The sequence below is a fragment of the Aethalodelphis obliquidens genome, unplaced genomic scaffold (genome assembly GCF_003676395.1).
Source record: "Aethalodelphis obliquidens isolate GAN/ISIS:26980383/991018 unplaced genomic scaffold, ASM367639v1 scaffold16, whole genome shotgun sequence".
Taxonomy (NCBI): domain Eukaryota; kingdom Metazoa; phylum Chordata; class Mammalia; order Artiodactyla; family Delphinidae; genus Aethalodelphis; species Aethalodelphis obliquidens.
Window position 1 is genome coordinate 13772524 of NW_020837960.1, and position 21402 is coordinate 13793925.

Here is a 21402-nt window from a genome sequence, read left to right on the forward strand (position 1 = left end):
AAAAAAAAAAAAAAAAAAAAAAAAAGATACAATTAAAACACTCAGCTATAAATTCTAAGCATTAAAGGCACCAAAGCCTTCAATATTTCATGCTGCATATGATATGATTATCTTCTTCATTTTCAATACTGTTTCCAGTTTTGTTGCTTTTTAAAAAATTAATATCCTAATTTGTATCTAAAAATAAAGTTAAGTAATTTTAATACTAATGTGTATATGAGCTAATTTCTGAAGGATCTATAACATTTTCATTATAAGTGATTTGTACTAGTTTCTTAGACTAGAACTGTCCATCTCTTCAATGGATCTGATAGCATGTATCTATTTCTATTCATCCGTTCCAAGGAAAAGAATCTGAGGGTTGGTTTGGGTGGGGGAAGAGTGGTGTGAAGAACTATTTCATTACAACATGTAGTTTTCAGAGGTTCCTGGCACTGCTACCTATTTGCTAATAATGCCAAAAGCCTGGAGGAGGAAATTTCACTGACTTCTATTCTAACACATGAACACACTGGGCTTGACCGATTATAAACTGAGGTGCCTTCTCAAGCTATACTTTTAGCACTTAAGATCATCACTTCTTAACCTGGGGTAGAGAAATAAAATGAAGAACTAAAAAACGATAAAGATAAGGAGTCCTACTTGATTGCTTAAAGCACAAAACAAATGGACATCATTGGCATGTAAAGGTAAATACATTAGAATGAAAACTATCCATTCATGCTTGGGGACTAAGAGGGTAATTATATATCTTATTATCTGTGTCACAAAACTTGATTACTCATCTTATACTGGTGTATGATGATAATTTCTCAGTAAATACATAACACTGACTAAATCATGCTTTTCAGTCAGCAAGCAATTACTAAATATTTATGGCATGCAGTTTTTACTACACAAAATAATTAAAGATACTGAATTTAATTAAATGAATAGTGGCTATCTCTAGTTATGATTTTACACTCCATTGAGACACTTTACATCAGTGAATAGTAGGGTTCGATGATCCAGTTTGTTGTGTTCTTAAATTATTAACAGATAAAATTTCATTACCACATACTAAGGGTAAAACAAAGGAAAGGGTAATTAATTGAGAAGAATGATTTACAGTGTTTCTGAAGGTATTATCAATAATGTTCTGCTCATCTAAAAACTGCTCTCTGGGAATATCACCCATACAGAACACATGTAAAAAAATGACAAATTGGCTTTCAGTCTTTAATCCCTAACCACTCAACCAAGGGAGAAGTGCGGGTAGGGGGAGACCTGAGCAGTTAAAATATATGTCGAAGTCAAGGTACTATAGCTAATATATTTTGCTTAGAGGGAAAGCTCTCAAGTCTTTACTCAGAAACTACTTATTCTAACTTTACGCATATCTGTTACAATCAAACATAAGATGTTTTCCCAATCTATAAGAGATGGGCTATGAAGTAGGCACAATGCAACTGATAGTCTGACAAAAGAAAAATCAGAAAGCACAAAACATTAGGAGAGGACTCAAAAACAGAGTCTGAGGAGGGGAGGGATAAATTGGGAGATTGGGACTGACATATACACACTATTATATATAAAATAGATAACTAATAATAACCTGCTGTATAGCACAGGGAACTCTACTCAGTACTCTGTAATGGCTTACATAGGAAAAGAATCCTAAAAAAAAAAATAAAGAGTGGATATAGGTATATGTATAACTCAATCACTTTGCTGTACACCTGAAACTAACACAACATTGTAAATCAACTATACTCCAACAAAATTTTATTTTAAAAGGAGTCAAACCATTTAATAAGTTTAGAAAATGTCTCTCGTATCTTACAGCTTAAGGTTATCATTACAATTACCTTAGAATCATCTATATGAATCAGCTGTTATAAGGCATCAGGAAAATATTAAATATAATTAGAATGGCACATTTAACAGGCAGAGATTTTTTAAGAATATGTAACAAAAATACATCTAGTACATAATGTTGACATTCTTTATATATAAAGAACTCTTACTAATTAAAAGAATGGGCAAAGGACATGAACAGATATAAACACAAAAAGAAACACAAATGATATATAAATAAGCCTTTTTCATGTATTAAAGAGCCATTTTTTTCCTAATTATAATATTTGGTACTGGCAAAGGCACAGATAACAGGCATGTTCATTCTTTGGATGTAGCAATGTAAACTAATATTTCTAGCCTGGAAAATAATTTGGCAGTATAGGTAAAAGCTTTAAGAACATTCATACCCTTTAATATGACAAATTTACTTCCAGCAATCTACTGTATGCAAGTAATCATATTCAATAGATATAAAAATAAGGCTTTATATTTATACTCTTCTACACACATTGCCCCATAGAAAGATTTTTCCATGTCATACACAAAGGTAAAACATCTTCATTTTAACATCTGCAAAGCATTTCATGATATGAACATATCATAGTTTAACCATTTTCCTTCTGACATTTACTTTGTTTTCAATAGTTTGCTATTATAAACAAGACTTCAATGAACATCTTGATACCTACCTTAGTTTACAGGAGCAAGTATTTTTTTTAGAACAAACTAGATTTGCTGGACAAAGGTAAGTATGATTTTTATTTTTAATATTGCCGAATTATACTCCAAAATAGCTTTACCAATGTAAACTTCCACTTGATAATACTAGTAGTTTTCATTTCTGCCAATCTGATGGGTGGAGAATGCTGTTTCTATTTCCACTGGCATTTCCCTGTAGTAAGGCTGAGCATTTACTGTCCATTTCTATTTCCTCTATGAATTTCATAACCAATTTTTGTTTCTCTTCCCTATTTTCCAACTGGACTATCTTTTTCTTATATATTTGTGGAATTTCAATATAGGTTTATACAGTGCTTTTATTATATGGTTACACATTACACATGTCAAATACTTTCTTACAGTGATCTATTTTTAATAGATCACTTGTGTGTTTAGTTTCACAAAAAATTTTGAATCCTCAATATAATCAAATCTTTTACAGCTTCTGGATTTTATGCTTTATTTTAGGAGGATGTACATACCACCAAGATTGCCAAAATATGTTCATTCATTTTCTCCTCTACTGAAATGATACTTTTGCTTTTTATATTACTGCACTGGTCCTTATGGTAAAAAATATGATAAATTTAGGGAACCAAATAAAAAGAAAGACTTGGGAGTCGGGAGCCGGAAACACAGAAAGCAATCGGATAATGAAAAGTTTTGTAGGTACAAAAGAATTTGTACTTGATCCTCAAGGCAATGGGAAATCAGAGAATTTTAAATAGGGGAATGAAATGAACCAATTTATTCTTTTAAAAGCTCACTCTAACTCAGAGAATGAGAGAGGTATTTGCAATACATATATCTGATGAAGATCTCATATTCAGAATATATAAAGAATACTCAATTAAAAAAAACAGTAACACAATAAAACAGTAGGCAAAAGTCAAGAGTAGAATTTATAAAACAGGTTGTACAATGGCCAAAAATGTGAAAAAGTTCTCAATTTCATTACTCATTAGGGAAATGCACACTAAATCCACAAAAAGATACTACCACACACCTCCAGAATGGCTAAGATGAGAAAGGCAAAAAACAACAGAGAAAGGAGAATCATTTTTGACTTGACATTATCCACTAAAGATGAACATATGAAAACTCCATGGCCCAGCAATCCTACTCCCAAGCATAAACTCAAGGGAAATGGGTACATGTTTACCAAAGATCTGATTAGGAATAGTAATAGCAACTTATTCATAACAGCCCAAAACTAGAAATTACTCAAATGTTTATCCACAGAATGAATAAATTATGGTACATTCAGTGAAATACTATATACCAGTAAGAATTAATGAACTATAACCATACGCAATAATCTCACAGACATACTGTAAGCAAAAGAAGCTAAGCAGGGACTTCCCTGGTGGTGCAGTGGTTAAGAATCCACTTGGCAATGCAGGGGACACGGGTTCGAGCCCTGGTCCGGGAAGATCCCACATGCAGCAGAGCAACTATGCCCGTGCGCCACAACTACTGAGCCTGTGCTCTAGAGCCCACGAGCCACAACTGCTGAAGCCCACGCGCCTGGAGCCTGTGCTCCGCAACAAGAGAAACCACCGCGATGAGAAGCCTGCGCGCCGCAAAGTAGTCCCCGCTCGCCGCAACTAGAGAAAGCCCGCGCACTGCAACAGAGATCCAACGCAGCCAAAAATTAAATAAATAAATTTATTAAAAAATAAAAAGAAGCTAAGCACAAAAAGAGTACATGCTATAGGTTCTATTTATATAGAGCTCAAAAACAGACAAAACTAATCCATGGTGGCAGAAAATCAGGACAGTAGTTATCTTTGGGAGATGGGGGCTGGGAGGCAGTAACTGGAAAGGGAGTACAAGGGGGCTTATGGGATACTAATAATTTTCTATTTATTGATGGGTGCTGGTTATACAAAGCTGTTCTGTTCATGAAAATTCAGTAAGTTGTACACATGAATCATGCACTCTTCAGAACATATTATTATACTTCAGTAAAAAAAATTTTTGTGAAGCGTATTCTGCCTTTAAGTGAAGAATGATTTAGGAGACAAGGCTAATCTCAAGGCATGAGGTTAGAAGGTTATTTAATAAAATATATTTATAGGCAACAAATATCTTAAGAACTAGAATATTAGTAGTAATTTAGAGAAACAGATGGTTCTGAAAGACATTCAGTAGATAGAAATGTTCAGAATTCCATAAATGTCTGGGTTGAGGGGAAAAAGTAGTATCAACAATGACTCTCAGAAAAGGGAACTCTCTTGCACTGCTGGTGGGAATATAAATTGATACAGCCACTATGGAGAACAGTATGGAGCTTCCTTAAAAAACTAAAAATAGAATTACCATATGATCCAGCAATCCCACTACTGGGCATATACCCAGAGAAAACCATAATTCAAAAAGACACATGCACCCCAGTGTTCACTGCAGCACTATTTACAATAGCCAGGTCATGGAAGCAACCTAAATGCCCATCAACAGATGAATGGATAAACGAGACAGATGAATGGATAAACCATAATTCAAAAAGACACATGCACCCCAGTGTTCACTGCAGCACTATTTACAATAGCCAGGTCATGGAAGCAACCTAAATGCCCATCGACAGATGAATGGATAAACATATATACAATGGAATATTACTCAGCCATAAAAAGGAATGAAATTGGGTCATTTGTAGGGATGTGGATGGACCTAGAGACTGTCATACAGAGTGAAGTAAGTCAGAAAGAGAAAAACAAATATTAAAAAAATATATTAACGCTTATATGTGGGATCTAGAAAAATGGTACAGATGAACCGGTTTCCAAGAAGAAATAGAGACACAGGTGTAGAGACAAACGTATGGACACCAAGGGGGGAAAGTGGGGATGGGATGAATTGGGAGACTGGGATTGACATATACACACTAATATGTATAAAGTAGATAATTAAAAAAAAAAACAACGAAACAATGACTCTCAGGCTTTTGGGAAACCAGTAGGAAAGTGGTGCCCTTAAGATATGGGACTCAGATGGAGGTATCCAGTTGGTAGATGCCTCAATTAAGAGCTCCAGATATTGGAGTCATTAATACATAGATGTTAATGATGCCCTGGGGGCATGATTTCATCTGGAGAGAAAAATGGAAAATGAGAAAAAAAGAAGTCTTGGTAAAGGGGAAACAACTAAAAATTTTAGAAGCTGCTTCTAGAGACAAGTGGTTCTCAAAGAGTAGTCTGAGGACTCCTAAGGATTCCCAAGACAATTTCTAGAGTTCCAGAAGATCAAAATTATTTCTATAATACTACATTATTTGCCTGGTTTACTCACTCTCTCTTGAGTATATAGTGGAGTTTTCCAGAAGTCACATGATATGTGATAACAGTAACAGATTGAATGCAGAAGCAGATACGAAAATCTAGAGGTCTTTCATTAAGCCAGTTAAGAGTTCACTTTAAGAAGTTAAAAAGATTTTCAGGAAGTTTCCTGGTGGTCTTGTGGTTAGGATTCGGCGCGTTCCTGCTGTGGCCCAGGTTTAATCCCTGGTTGGGGAACTGATCCCACAAGCCTAGCGGTGTAGCAAAAAAAAACCCCCCAAAATGTGCAAAAACATGTAAAACATTGCCACCTCCTCCAATTTCTATTTTTGCTTTGCAAAGCATAGCTATTTTCCATAAAAGTATATGTTAGGTTTACTGCTGTCATTGTTAAATAAATTAATAAATATTTTAAAATGTTCTCAGAACCAATTTCTAATATGGAGACTACTGAAACAGATGATCCACAAAACAAAAGTTCTCTGGGGTCTATAAAAAGAGTGAAAAGTGTGCTGAGACCTAAAAGTTTGACAATTACTCGTACAGATCGACTTCTTCTGAGTCTAGCTAAAATTGCTATTCACTTTAGACTGAAAATGCAGAAGGTAAATATATTAAATGAGCTCAGTCTAACTCCATGCTTCAATATTCCTTAAAACAGAAAAACCACAGAGATACACAACAATCAGAACCTCAAGAGAAAGAGTAAGAAACAGCAATGTATTCTGTATGTAAAACTACTATAAGAGACATTTACTCACCTTTTAAAAGAATTTCACATATAAAAGCCTCTTGTAGTAAAATCACTTTCATTTTTTAAAGATGATAGTCTGAGCGAAGCCTTGGGAATCAACATTTAAGGGATAGACAGCATACAAGGAGCCTCTATGTAAGACCAAAGGGCTTCAACAGGAGAACAGAAAACCTGACAAATGATAGATGGAAGCCAAGGGGAAAGTGTTTCAAGAAGACAGAGCCTCTGCGATGTGTCACATGCTGCAGAAAGGTTATAGAAGAAGGAGACAAGTATGTCTCCTTTTATTCAGCAAAGAGGAGGTTATTGTGACCTTAAAGAACAGTTTTAGTGAAGACAAGGGTCAGAAGACTGAATAAATATGAGGGGAAAAAGTAGAATTTGGTTGTAAAGTGGGAATAAGCAGGGTGATGGCTCTAAATAATATGGGGAAAAGAGAAAATGTGCCAAGATGGATGTTGAAGCTGTAAAAGAGAAGGCAAAATAAATGAACAAGACTGCAGAGGTGGGAGGAAATCAGGGGAATATAACCTTATGCAGCAGGAGGGAGGCCCCTGTAAAGAAAAAGAGGGAAGTGAAAAAGTTTAGATGTGAATGAAAGACTAGTTTATAGGTGTGGTGGCAGGAAGCTGAAAAGAGTCTGTGGATAAAGAAGACTTCCCTGGTGGTGCAGTGGTTGAGAGTCCGCCTGCCAATGCAGGGGACACGGGTTCGTGCCCCGGTCTGGGAAGATCCCACATGCCCGCGGAGCGGCTGGGCCCGTGAGCCGTGGCCGCTGAGCCTGCGCGTCCGGAGCCTGTGCTCTGCTACGGGAGAGACCACAACAGTGAGAGGCGGGGCTGGAAGGTTTGAGATTTAAGGAGAGGGTTTGAAAGAGCTATTATAAAGAAAAGGAGCAAACTAACTTAGGCTTTTCTGAACCTTTAAAATGTTCAACAATTAGCATGCATTATTGTAATGGGAATAGAAGTTTCTATTTTGAAAAATAAGCAGCCAATATATTTTGGAATGTATTTTACACAAAAATAATTAAAATGAAAAAAAAATGTTGAGTGTGTTAAGAGTTAATCCCTTAGAATTTAGGAAAAGTTAGCCATTCATCCTTGAACAGTTAAGGCTTGTAATATTTTATTTACTGCTATTTTGTAGGAGGTATTAGATTTATTTATGAAGTCCCATGAAGTAATCATAGAGAAGTTTCCTACTTGTTCTTAGAAGCAACGTTTTAACAGACAATACTGTATAAAGATGGAATGGATTTCCTTAAAAAGTACTGATGTTCAAATTACTGGACAGCCATTTAAGGTACTTTTCAAGTATTAGTAAGTTTTCAGAGATAGTTCTTAAATATAGTAGTAAACATTTTAGGCTTGCAGGCTCTTGGCTGTCATAGTACTCAATTCATCTATTGTAGCTCAAAAGCAGCCACAGAAAATATGTAACCAACAGACATGGCTGTTCTCCAATAAAACTTTATTGCAAAAACTGGTGGCAGGCCCACAGCTATAATTTTCTAGCCCCTGGTTTAAGTTTTCAGCTATCTGATGAGGAAGCTGCTTACATCCTTAAACTCTTTAGTTTTGTCATCTATAAGTAGAGTAACAAAGCTACTGATTTAATGAGGTAATTATATGTTATATTAAAATGCCCAGTACACCCAACACATTCAACAAATGTGAGTTCCCCTTCTCTGTATTTGGTAGTGTGAGGCTACAGTGCTCACATTCCAGATCACAGAAGTAGAGAAGAGAGAACATTCATGGTGTGGAAAGTAAATGCTTACTTGTTAAAGACAATGACTCAAAAATAATTTTGCTAATTTCTTACGAACAAATTCCAGGTCTCAATTATCATCTGATTTCAATTTCTTGAAAGATGAAATCCAACAATGTTTTAGAAATAATTTTCCTAGGTCTTTAAGGTTTAAGAATCTCACTTTTAATATTTTATGCAAAACAATAAACATAAATTTAGATTCTTTTAAATCTTGGTACTGAGGAACTTAAAAATTTACAAATGTAATAAAATTCCAAAGGACTGTGATGCTGTACAGTAAGTTCTAGGGAGAATAGCTTTCTTTGCTTTTGTTCTGCTACTATATGCCATTTTCTGCCTTGTAGCTCAGTAAGATAGACACAAGTCAATTAGACAATTCTGAAACTATAGCTGGAAAGTGTTTTGAAGCCCACAGGAAGTCTACAAAGTGAACAATCAATAAATTGACTATATAAACAAAGATTTTTTGAAACTCACCATCTCTATTAGTTTCCCATTCTACATTTTCTTCTTCACTTTCTGGAGTTCTCTCCTTAGTGATTTTTATGTCTTCCTTTTCCCTATGTCTCCCTCTTGAAGATTCTTTCTAAAAAGTACATACATACATATGGGTTATTATATTTATAAAAACTACATGAGGTAGTTACTATAATACAGAATATTTCTAACTTCATCTTTGTTTTATTAAAGAATCAGTCTTGCAAATAATCACGCATCCAGTAAGTAGAGGAAGTAACACGTTCTAGAGTATCACGATGAAAAGACTGTACTATTATCTATTTTACTAAAGAACGGCAACTTGGTAAATGTTTGAAGTAACTAAGATTTTAAAAGATACAACGAAAATTGAATAATAAGCATTTGGTAGTATACTACATACTCAGTTTCTACGTGAAAATTACAGGGGTAAAGTTTAAAACGGATAAAGTACAATTGGAGGAATTGTAAGTGACTATATTTTAAAATGACTTAAAAAGGTTACACCGTTCACAGTAGATTCTCAAATATAATTGCTGATCTAAGACTTGTCATATACTAACGTAAAAGCATTTACCTACAGCTAACGATAAATCCAAACTCATCTAATAATTTTATAAATGCTTTAAAAGGGGAGATTTTCCTTATTTTGATGAAACCAAAATGGTAACTAAAATAGTTAGAAAAGTTACCTTTACATTTCAGCTAAAAACCAAAAAGTTTTACATTTTATTCCAGGTATAACAGTAGCCTATAGACAAAGCAGGACAACAGTGATTCAGCTTGTAAAATTTAATTAAATATCCTGTTACATAAGATGAAGACTCTAAACCACATTTTACTAGGTGGTAAGAAAATAACCAGTGTCATGGAATTGTTATCTTCCCCCCACCATGTCTCACTTTTATTAACACTAAATCCTGACTATGAAAGACACTAACACACAAGGACATTAAGTGCTGAGAGTTCTTTCTGGGCATTACCAGACATAAAATTTGGCTGCTTAAAACACAAATTAATTTCTCTTTGTCTTCTTTTTAAAGAACTCTAGCATATAACTGCTCCTAAATTTTACTTATTTAGGTATGAAGTCATGTTGTAAGTATTACTGCTAAACGACATATATAGTTGCTGGTACGACAACAGAGGCTGACAAATATCATTAAAAGATTATATAATTGTATCAGCCATGACAAAACGGTAAAAGGTCAAAAAAAGAGAAAGAAAAAAGAAATGCACTCCTATTTGTACATAAGACAAAGGAGAAAAAGGAACACAATCTATTTTTATTCTTAAAACACATTTTGTGGAACATCTATGAAGAGCTATTCTATATCCCAGGTAACTTTTGAATGTTCTGTAGATTACACCCACTATGAATATACATTAGTATGTGCTGTATCAAAAAATTTTCATAGAAAGTTATCTCCAAATTACTGAATAATATATTCTGGGTTTTTCTGTCTATAAGGTATCAGACTACATTTGTCTATATGTAGTTGTAATACCAACTACAAATGTAGTTGAAAAGGGTTTCAGAGCAGTAATTCTGGTACTGGAAAACAAAATAATCTGCAAGTTTGTAACAGAATATTTTTAACAGATTTAGAAACAGATATAATAATCTCAATAAATTTCATTAATAATTTATGTATTTCATAATATTTACCCTACATATTGAAATTATATAATTTTTGTATTACCTATTGTTTTCCAATATGACTCTAATACTGCCCCCAGAGATCACATATAACTTCTATTATTAAGTACTACAGATTGAATGCAGGCTTCAATATGTGGTGGAATTTCAAGTTAGGAGATATGTTTTTTCCTAATACTTTGTCACTATCCCACCTCAAATCATAATAGAGGAAATTATTTTGATAACACCTAAGGCTTAGATCATTTTTTAAAATGTTGTATTTCCTCATTTTTCCACTTCAGTAGTGTATAACTTGTTTAGGCATGTTATTCCTTCTAAAATAAAATTATTTCCCTCTTTCTCTGATCATATTCAAATATAAAGGGTCTGGTATTACTTGTCCCATGTAGTAGAGCATGGTCTGCTCTTTCACCTTCCTGTAATTTCTTGAATAGAATGGACTATCATCTTACTGCTCTTATATGCAAACATATTAATTAGAGGTACAACCATATGATTACTATGTATTCTAAATTAATCATTCTGGAACATGTACATGTTCAAGTACTTGTTAAAGAACCACAATATTTTAGCCAGTACCCATGGGATATTTTATGAATTCAGAATTATTTGGATTTCAAAATATATTAAGTAACAATGCCAGTAGGGTCTGGAGCAGCAACCTATAATCAAACATACTGATATTTTTGCAGCAAAACATATGAATTCACCAACTGGGTAAAGACTGTATAATAAGCTTCATATCAATTAAAATCAGGTTTTGCTGCCAAATAAGTCTATGCCTAACTTAGGAAAAATGTTTGGTTTTAAATGTCTCTTACATTTCAGCAATGCAATAATTGTGAACTTTACTTTCACTTTATTTCTACTTTATATTACATTCACATTTATTTCTTAAACATTATATGTATGGACAGATTATATTTATTATAAATTTTATTTTTAGATAGTAAGGAGGCATTACCAAGAATACGATCTAAAAAGAAGTGTTGAAGCAAAAAGAACTGAAAACCAATATTAACTGGATTAGCAACCATAATAATAAAATGTTAGGGGTCTTTGAAGTAATATAATTCAATTTCCTACCCCATGCTGAAATGTTTTTCCTAAATATTGTACAGTTATAGAAGTCCTCTAATAGAATAATTTCACAGAAAAAAAGATTTACTCCCAAGGTCTCCACTGATAGCTCTCCAATGTTGCATTCTTTGCTCCCATTTTCAGAAAGTTCTAAATATTAGAAAATTATTTCTTATACTGATCACAACTCTTTTATACCTCTTCAGAATTTCTATTGATTGGAACTAGTTCTGACCTCTAGAATCGTGCAAAACAAATCTAATAATTCTTCCACATGATAGCTAGTTAAGTATTTCAACACTGTCACTAAATCTCTTCAATATCTTCTTATATCAGGCCAAAGATACTCTACACACTGATCATACATAAATATTTCACAATTTTCATACCCCTCACTGCTCTGTCATCTTCTCTGGGCACACTAATTTGCCAATGTTGCTTCAATAAAACGTGATAACTAAAATTAACCTAGTTCTGCCAGAGCAGCATAGAGCATATAGCTTCCACCTCTCCTAGTATAGAACTGAAATTATTCTTGCATTAATGAACTTGTTTTGCGGGGGGGTGGGGAGTTTGGGGTAGAATTTAAATAAGAAACTATAATCTTATAAGCTATATAAATTTAAATTACAATCTCACATAAAATGAAGTCTAGAAATAGGGTAAACTTCAGGGCTGGGTGATGTAGTAACACAGTGAAATCACTGGAGACCAAATTTTCTTGTTGTTTTTTTTCCTTTCTTACAGCTCTGCTATTCCTACTGTTGACTTCACATTAAGGCATATTTCTTTTACCACGATGACAAGCAATCTAGGTTCACCCAGTGTGTGCCTCTCTCCAATCACAAAATAAGAATTTTTTCTTTCAGTCTGAGTAGGCCAACTTCAGTCACATGGCCACATCTGAATCAATAACTGATGGCAAGATAGTAGCCACAGGCTAAATGAATTAGGCCTGGTTCCTGAATCAACAGAATTAGCAAGGAGAATGGGATTATTATGACTAGACTAGACTAATGAGTGTCTAGCAGTGAATCTGGGGTCAACTCCCCAAACCAAAATGCAGCTTCAAAATGAAAACAACTGAATGGATTCTGGGGAGTTCAAAGTAACATACTATACCTTTGGTACTACACTTCACCTCCTCAGAGTACAATGCCACACTTCTGACAACTGCAATAGGCCATTAAAAAAAGACACTTTCCGACCTAGTAAACGTTTTCTCTGTTCACCTTTACTGTTGCATTTTGGACCTTCCTTCTAAGGTCATTTTCCATCATCCTGATGTATATCCTTTTAGACATTCTCTGAGTAATGAAGGTCTCCTGATAGTCAACACTCTCAATTTTACCAGAAAGCTTCTTTATTATATCCTCATTCTTGAAAAGCAGTTTTGCTGGGCTCATAACTATGGGTTCATACATTCACTTCAGCTTTGAAAATATCATTCCACTGTATTTTGGCTTCCATTATTGTTACTGATGGTATCAGTCTATCATTCCTTTGTAGAAAGATCTGACTTTTATCTCTGGGTTTTCCAATATTCTCTCTATGCCTCTCATGTTTTGCAGTTATGATATAATATCTACTTGATATGTATTGTGCTTTCTGCAGGCTTATATCTCATCAATAATGGAAAATTCTCAGCCACTATTTCTTTCAATATTGCCTTTCCCATTTTCTATTTTTTTCCTGGGATTCCAATTAGATGTACATTAGGTTTTCTAAGTTTTTCCTCCACATTTGTGAACCTCTTCAATGTTTTCTATAACGTTTTTATGTGCTGCATTCTGGATAAACTCTTCAACTCCATCTTCCAAGTCACCAGTTCTCTCTTCACAGATGGGCCCAAGGCTTAGTGTCTGACTAGCTCTAATACCTGTAAAAGTCTTAAAGTCACTACCGGCTTTCACACTTGCTGCTCAATCCTTGGTTTCAATTCTGTCTTTGTTTTGCTGCTGTTTACATTCTTGAGAAAGCACGTCAAACCCTTCTCTCAGCAGCTCGAGTTAAAGTTAATGTTAATCCAAAGTTTTCTTCTGTCATTTACTATCACATATTATATCAAAGCTATTAACAATTCAAAAAGCTATTATTAATTTTTAAAAGATTATGGTTCTCACCTTAATGTTTTCAAAACTTTTCAACTGGACACTTCTGATCAAGGCTAAAAACTTTTAAATAATGAACAATGCTTATTGTGGCTTTTTGGCCTGAATATTAGCCCAACAACTGAGCTCAGTATATAGCTTTTAGGACAGATATAACTGACATTTTGAAATTTTAAAATGATTCACAGATGTGCAATTTCAGATCCTTTCAACACTACAGAAACACAGACGGTAAAGAAACTTAGATCTACAGTAAGGAAACTGTAGTTTATTTTGTTTATACTATACTGAAGAAAAATCCCCTAATAGGGTTATCAGAGATTTTCTTTTATGAGGTGGTCACAAAAATTATACTAGCTCATCTCAGAATAAGCAGAGTCACAAAAAAACAAATAAGATTATAAACTTCAAAAAACAGTCAACAGATAACAAAAATCAGGTCATCTCCAAGCACCATATTTTAAAAATTACAATGAAGAGAGAACAATTATTATATTTCTGTATCTACGTACCAATTAATACAGCAATGAAGAGCACAGCTACAGGAGATGGGGAGTGAACTAGACAGAAGCATACTACTAACAAGATGCTTTAAAAGACATTCTCAAACCAAGATAGATCAAGTAGACAAAGATATGAAAACTACAGGAGATCAAAACAACAGATGTTTCAGATATACTTTAGAACCTGAAAGCCAAAAAATAGAAAATATACCTTCTTTTTAAGCATATACAGAAAATTTAGAAAAACGGACCATATCTTAGGCCACAAAGAAAATCTTATCAAATCTGAGAAAAAGAAATACAAAAAGCAATAATATAGAAGTTATTTTTTAAAAAATCAAAAGAATACACATATAAAACAAACAAAAGGTTCTTCAATCTGAAAAATTTTAAACATGCCATTAAGCAATTATTGGACCACAGGTGAAATACAAACCTAAAGATGAGAATTCCTTAAAAATAATGACAATGAAAGCATGATATATGAGATCCATGGAATTCAGCTAAAGCAGTTATCAGAAAAATGCGTATAGCATTAAATACGTGTGTGTATATGAAAATAAATAAATAAATATTCCACCAATTCAAAAAAGAAAAGGAATACAATAAACCAAGGAGGGAATTAATAAAGAGAAATAAATGTGTTGAAAAGAGAAAGAACTAATATATAAATCCAAAAGCTGATGCAAATAAACCACTGACTAAACTAATGAAGAAAAAAGGGAAAACGCACAAGTATTCAAAATCCTATATGACAATGTGAAAGTAGCCATTAGAACAGAGAAAACAGAAAAACGTGATTTCTTTGCACAATTCTATGCAAACTAGTTTAAAAACCTAGACAAAGTACATAATATTCTAGAAAAAAAATTAACAAAACTGACTTAAAGTCAAAAGTCTACTAATTTCCACTGGAAAAATAAATTACTTACAGAACTTCTTCATAAAATAGTACCAGACTCAGGTGGTTTCACATGGGAATTCTACCAAACCTTTCAAGAGCAGAAAATCCTGATACCACTTAAGATATTCCAGAGCAAAGAATTAGGAATATTTTGTTATTATAAGGTACTTGGACTACCTGTGAAGTGCTATAGTATTATTTGAAAGTAGACTTGAATTAATCGTAAATGTAATTGCAAACTCTAGGGCAACCACTAAAAAAGTAAAAATAACAAGTATAATTGATATGTTAAGAAAGGAGAGAACATGTAATAGTATAAAATGCTCAATTCAAACCATAAAAGGCACAAAAACAGTGGAAGACAAAAAAATAGGAACAAAGAACAATGGTATAACAAATAGAAAACAGTAACAATTACAGTAGATATTAATACAACTGTATCAATAATTACTTTAAACATCAATAGACTAAACACACCAATTAAAACACAGATTGTCAGAGTGGATCAAAAAACAAGACCCAGCTAGCTATACGTTGTCTATGAGAAACCAACTATAAAAATAAAGACACATATAAATTAAGAGGAAGGGGATGGAGGAAGATATACTATGCTAAAGAGAGTGGGAGTAGATATGTTAATTTCAGACAGGCAGACTTCAGAATAAGTAAAGTTAGCAAGGACAAAAGGGCATTACATAATGATAAAGGGGACAATTCTTCAAAAAGACATAACAATCCTTAGCATATATGCACCTAACAACAGTGTCAAAATATATGAAGTAAAAACTGATATTACTGCAAGGAGATATACCTGATCCACTAATACATTTGGAGACTTTAACACCCCTCTATCAGAAATGTACAGATCCAGCAGGGAGAAAATTAGCAAGAACACAGTTGAAATCAAAAGCACCTTCAATCTACTGGATATAACTCACATCGACAGACTACTTCATCTGATGACAGTAGAAAACACATTCTTCTCAAGCTCACACGGAACATTCTGGACCGTTTTATGGACCATAAAACACACTTTTAAAAGAACAAAAATCATATAATGTCTAATCTCAGATCACAATGGAATTAAACTGGAAATTAATAATGGAAAGATAGCTGGATAATCCCAAAATATATGAAGATTAATCAACACACTTCTACTTAACACATGGGTCAAAGAAGAAATCTCAAGAGAAATTTTAAAATATTTCAAACTAAATGAAAATAAAATACAATTTATGAAAATCTGTGGGATGCAGTGAAAGCAGTGTTTAGAGAAAATTTTACAGCACTGAATCCATATAGTAGAAATGAAGAAAGCTCTAAAATCAATAATCTAAGTTTCCACCTTAGAAAACTTGAAAAAGAAGAGCAACTGAAATCTAAAGTAAGCTGAAGAAAAATAACAAAAATTAGAGCAGAAATCAATGAAACTGAAAACAGGAAATCAACAGAGAAAAACCAACAAAACCAAAAGCCAGTTCTTTGAAAAGATCAAGCTTCTACGCAGGTTAACTAAGAAAAAAAGAGAGAAAACAAAAATTACCAATATCAGAAACAAGAGACATCACTACAGATTCCAAGGACATTTAAAGGATAATAAAGGAATACTATGAATAATGCTATGCCCACGAATTTGATAACCTAGATGAAATGGACTAGTTACTTGAGAGACACAATCTGCCAAAACTCACACATCAAGAATAGACAATCTGAACAGACTTATATCTACTAAAGAAACTGAATCAATAATTAATAACCTTTCAAAACATAAAGCACCAGGTCCACATGGGTTCATGTGTGAATTCTATCAAACATTTAAGAAAGAACTTATACCAATTCTCTATAGTCTTTTCCAGAAGACAGAAGCAGAGGGAATATTTACAGAATTATTCTGAGGCCAGCATTAATACCTAAATATCTAATACCAAAACTAGATGAAGACACTACAAGAAAAAAAAAAAGGACCAAGATCTCTCATGGGCATTGATGCAAAACTCCTGAACACATTAGCAAAATATAAGCAAATGAAATCCAACAATATATAAAAATAATTATACACCACAACCAAGTGGGATTTATACCAGATATGCAAGGGTGGTTCAACATTCAAAAGTCAATTCAGGTAATTCATCACATCAACAGACTAAAAAAGAAAAAAAAGACATGATCATATCAATAGACAAAGAAAAAGTATTTGACAAAATCCAACTCATTCATGATAAAAATTCTTAACAAACTAGAAACAGAGGAGAACTTCCTCAACTTGATAAAGAACATCTATACAAAACCTACAGTTAATATCATAATTAATGGTGAGAAACTTTCTTGCTAACCTCAGGAACAAAACAAGGACGTCCCCTCTCACCATTCCTTTTCACCATCATAATGGAAGTCCTAGCTAATGCAATAAAACAAGAAAAGGACATAAAAAGTATACAGATCGAGAAGGAAGAAATAAGTGTCTGTTCAGAGATGACATGATTGTCTATGTAGAAATTCTGAAAGAATCAACAAATCTGTAGGTTGCTTTGGGTAGCATGGATATTTTAACAATCCTAAGTCTTTCAATCCATGAGTACGGTATATCTTTCCATTTATTTGTGTCATCTTCAATCCCTTTCATCAGTGTCTTACAGTTTTCAGGGTACAGGTCTTTCACCTCCCTGGCTAAATTTATTTCTATGTATTTTATTCTTTGTGAGGCTGCTGTAAATAGATTTCTCTTTCTGATAGATCATTATTAGTGTATAGAAATGCCACAGATTTCTGTATATTAATCTCACAGCCTGCAACTTTACTGAATTCATTTATTAGTCTAAAAGTTTTTCTGGTGGAGTCTTTAGGGTTTTCTATATATAGTATCATGTCACCTGCAAATAGTTGTGTATATATATTTTAAAGTAGCGGGATAATCCAATAATTTAGTTTTTAGGTTACCTATAGGGAAAAAAACAGAGCGATCAAGAGATAAAAGGTAGACCTTCCTGAATGTAACCTGTTCTGTAGATTTAACTTTGAAACATAAGATACCTCATTAGCCCAGTAGGCATCAGTCTCATAACTTTGAAACCATGAAAATGTTTTATATACTTAGAAAACAAAATTATATTTTTAAAAATCCCTGAAACTAAAATCAAAGGAATCAACCCAACTTCATCAATTTTGTGGTTTAACCACACAGACAACTGTTCAAGTGACTTAAAATACAATAATTTGCACTTTGCTATACAGCAGAAACTAACACAACACTGAAAATCAACTACACTCCAATAAAAATTAATTTTTAAAAAATACAATAATTGGACTATCTCTTCCTAAGAAACATATATCACAGATATTTCCCTCATGGGATATATCCTAAGAACTACCAAGACATCTTAAACTGTTCGAAGTAATCATATTATTAGTAATACGATTGTTAATTATTATTCTGGAACTATTAAATGTAAGATAATGCAAATGAATGTCAACAGGGGCTAAAATTTTCAGCATAAGAGAAAAGTGATACAACTATAAAATCAAAGAATTAGGTAAAAGTCTTGCAATTCTAAATTTGAACTATTTGAACTCATGTTTGCGTGCATGTTTTTAAAGAGAAGATACATAAGTATTTCCTAGGCGAAATACAATGAAAAGCCCTAAAAATAACTAAACTTAGTGGTTTCCAAGTAGTGGTCCTGAAATACCATCTCCCAATAAAAGAACCAGCGCTGAACGTAGGGGAAAATGGCTGACTCCAAGTAGAGGATCGATATAAAATATATACAATGAGCTGGGAACATCTTAACAGAAACAAAGAAACTATCAAGGACTACTGAAGCTGTGTCAATACAGGCAGGATATAATTGGACTTCATCAAAATTAAAGGATATCTTTAAAGACACCACAGGGGCTTCCCTGGCAGTCCAGTGGTTAAGACTCCGTGCTTCCACTGCAGGGGGCATGGGTTCGATCCCTGGTCAGGGAACTAAGATCCCGCATGCTGCACGGTGCAGGAAAAAAAAAAAAAAAAAAAGACTCCACAAAGAAAATGAAAAGGCAAGTCACATACTGGGAAATACACATATCCTGCAAATGACTGGTGGTATTCAGAACATATAAGAGCCACAATTCTGTAATAAGACAAACAGCCCAACTTATAAGCAAAAGACATAAACAGACACTTCACAAAAAAATTATAAAAGGCCAATAAACACATAAAAAGATGCTCAACATCACTAATCATCAAGAAATGAAAATTAAGGGACCTCCCTGCAGGCTCAGTGGTTAAGAATCTGCCCAGGAAGATCCCACATGCCATGGAGCAACTAAGCCCATGAGCCACAACTACTGAGCCTGCGCTCTAGAGCCCGTAAGCCACAACTACTGAGCCTGCACGCCACAACTACTGAAGCCCTTGCGTCTAGAGCCCTGCTCAGCAACAAGAGAAGCCACCGCAATGAGAAGCCCGCACACCGCAACGAACAGTAGCCCCTGCTCGCCGCAACTAGAGAAAGCCTGCACGCAGCAACAAAGACCCAACGCAGCCAAAAATAAATTAATTTTTTTAAAAAAAGGAAATGCAAATTAAAACCACTATATACCCAGTAGAGCAATGCCAAGTGTTGGCAAGAATGTAGAGCAACTGAAACTCTCATACACTGTGGGTTGAGGATGTAAAATGGAATAACCACTAGGGAAAACTACTTGGCAGTTTCTTATAAAGCTAAGACACATAACATACACATAACATATGACTCAGCAGTTCCACCTCTAGGTATTTACCCACAGAAAACTATGTCCACACAAAGACTTGTACACAAATGTTCATAGCAGCTTTATTCATAATAGCCAAAATAACCAGAAAACCACATGGCCAATAGGCATAATAACCAGAAAACAACTCTAATGTCCATCAACTGGGGAATGGATAAACAAATTTTGACATATCCATATAATAAAACAGTAACCCACAATAAAACAAACTGTTGACACATACTACAACATGGCTGCATTTCAAAAGTATTGTGCTAAAAGAACCGAGACCCAAGAATATATAATATCTGATTCCATTATAGTGACAGATCAGAGGTTGTCAGGAGCCTGGTTTGAGAGGGGACTGACTCTAAAAAGACATGAAGATATGTTCTGGGTGATGGAAATGTTATGTATCTTCATTGTGGTGGTGGTTATACAGGTGTGTACATTTGTCAAGACTCCAATGGTACACTTAAAATGAACACATTTTATAAAGTAAACTTTTAAACAGAGCTCAGGATCTAATACAAAGACCTCCCACAAGCTAAGGAAGGGACATTTGAGGGAAAAGAAAAAAAAAAAGAAAAATAGTGGTACTGAATTAGAGTTAAGAGACATCAATAAGAACTCATGTTTAGCTCAATACAGATAAAGACGGTTGCTTGTAATACTTATAGATATATGCATATACACCAATTAGTATACACTCATATATTTCATTGCTCTGTCAGCTGAGAGGGCCTAAAAAAAAACAGCACCCCAGTAGGAACAAGCACACCTAGTACCAGATCTCAGCTCGCTCGCTCTCTCTCTCTCTCTCTCTCTCCCTCCCTCTCCCTCTCCCTCTCTCTCTCTCCCCTAGCCATCAGAGAAAAAGTCCATGCTACCCATACAAAGAGGTCCACATAGAAACTGAGGCCTCCAGCTGACTTCCAGCATCAACAACCAGACATGAGAGTGAAAAAATCTTCAAATGATTCCTGCCTCCAGCATCCTAATACTTTAGCTGAGGTTCCAGACATAAAGGAAGAGATAAGCCATGCCTACTGTGCCCTTTCTGATTTCCTGACAGAATCCATGAACAAAATAAATGGTTGTTATACGCCAAGGTTTGGCAACTGGAACTCCTTTTAATATTATCAAAAAATATTATGTATTTGCAGATCATACAAGGCTAAAGACATATTTTTTATATAAAATGAACATTTTAATCTACATTTAAAAATCACAGTAATCAATCATGTACTATATATACATTATCAAATTTCTACCAGGTAGTATATATTGTATCTCCACTTATACCCTTCCCCTTCTCTTCTAAACCTTTTCCTTTGAAATGGGTAAACAACACTCCTCTGTTCTACTTAATCCTATACTCATTCTCAAATTTTTAATTTGGTGACTCTCTACTCTTGCTGTTTTACATTTACTGTGTTTTATTCTTTCCAAAGAATTTTCACATGTACGTCCTCACTTGGTTCTCACTATAACTTGTGACATCCTGGTGCAAGAGACTTACTCAGGATAGTTATAAAACTGTTAATAAGGCCTTCTAAGTTA

The 21402-nt window shown here is 34.1% G+C and overlaps 1 protein-coding gene across 10 annotated transcripts in view; it reads right to left on the reverse strand.

The window, feature by feature from the left end:
• ZC3H13 (zinc finger CCCH-type containing 13) overlaps nt 1-21402 on the reverse strand; it is a 91423-nt gene that overhangs the window by 54870 nt on the left and 15151 nt on the right. For 9 of the 10 annotated variants that reach the window (XM_027116243.1, XM_027116239.1, XM_027116245.1 and 6 more), the window contains one exon: nt 8845-8953. The exons of the other annotated variant lie outside the window; for it this stretch is intronic. In XM_027116243.1, coding sequence (XP_026972044.1) covers nt 8845-8953 — 109 coding nt within the window. The remainder of the gene's footprint in view (nt 1-8844; nt 8954-21402) is intronic. 10 annotated transcript variants of the gene reach the window in all.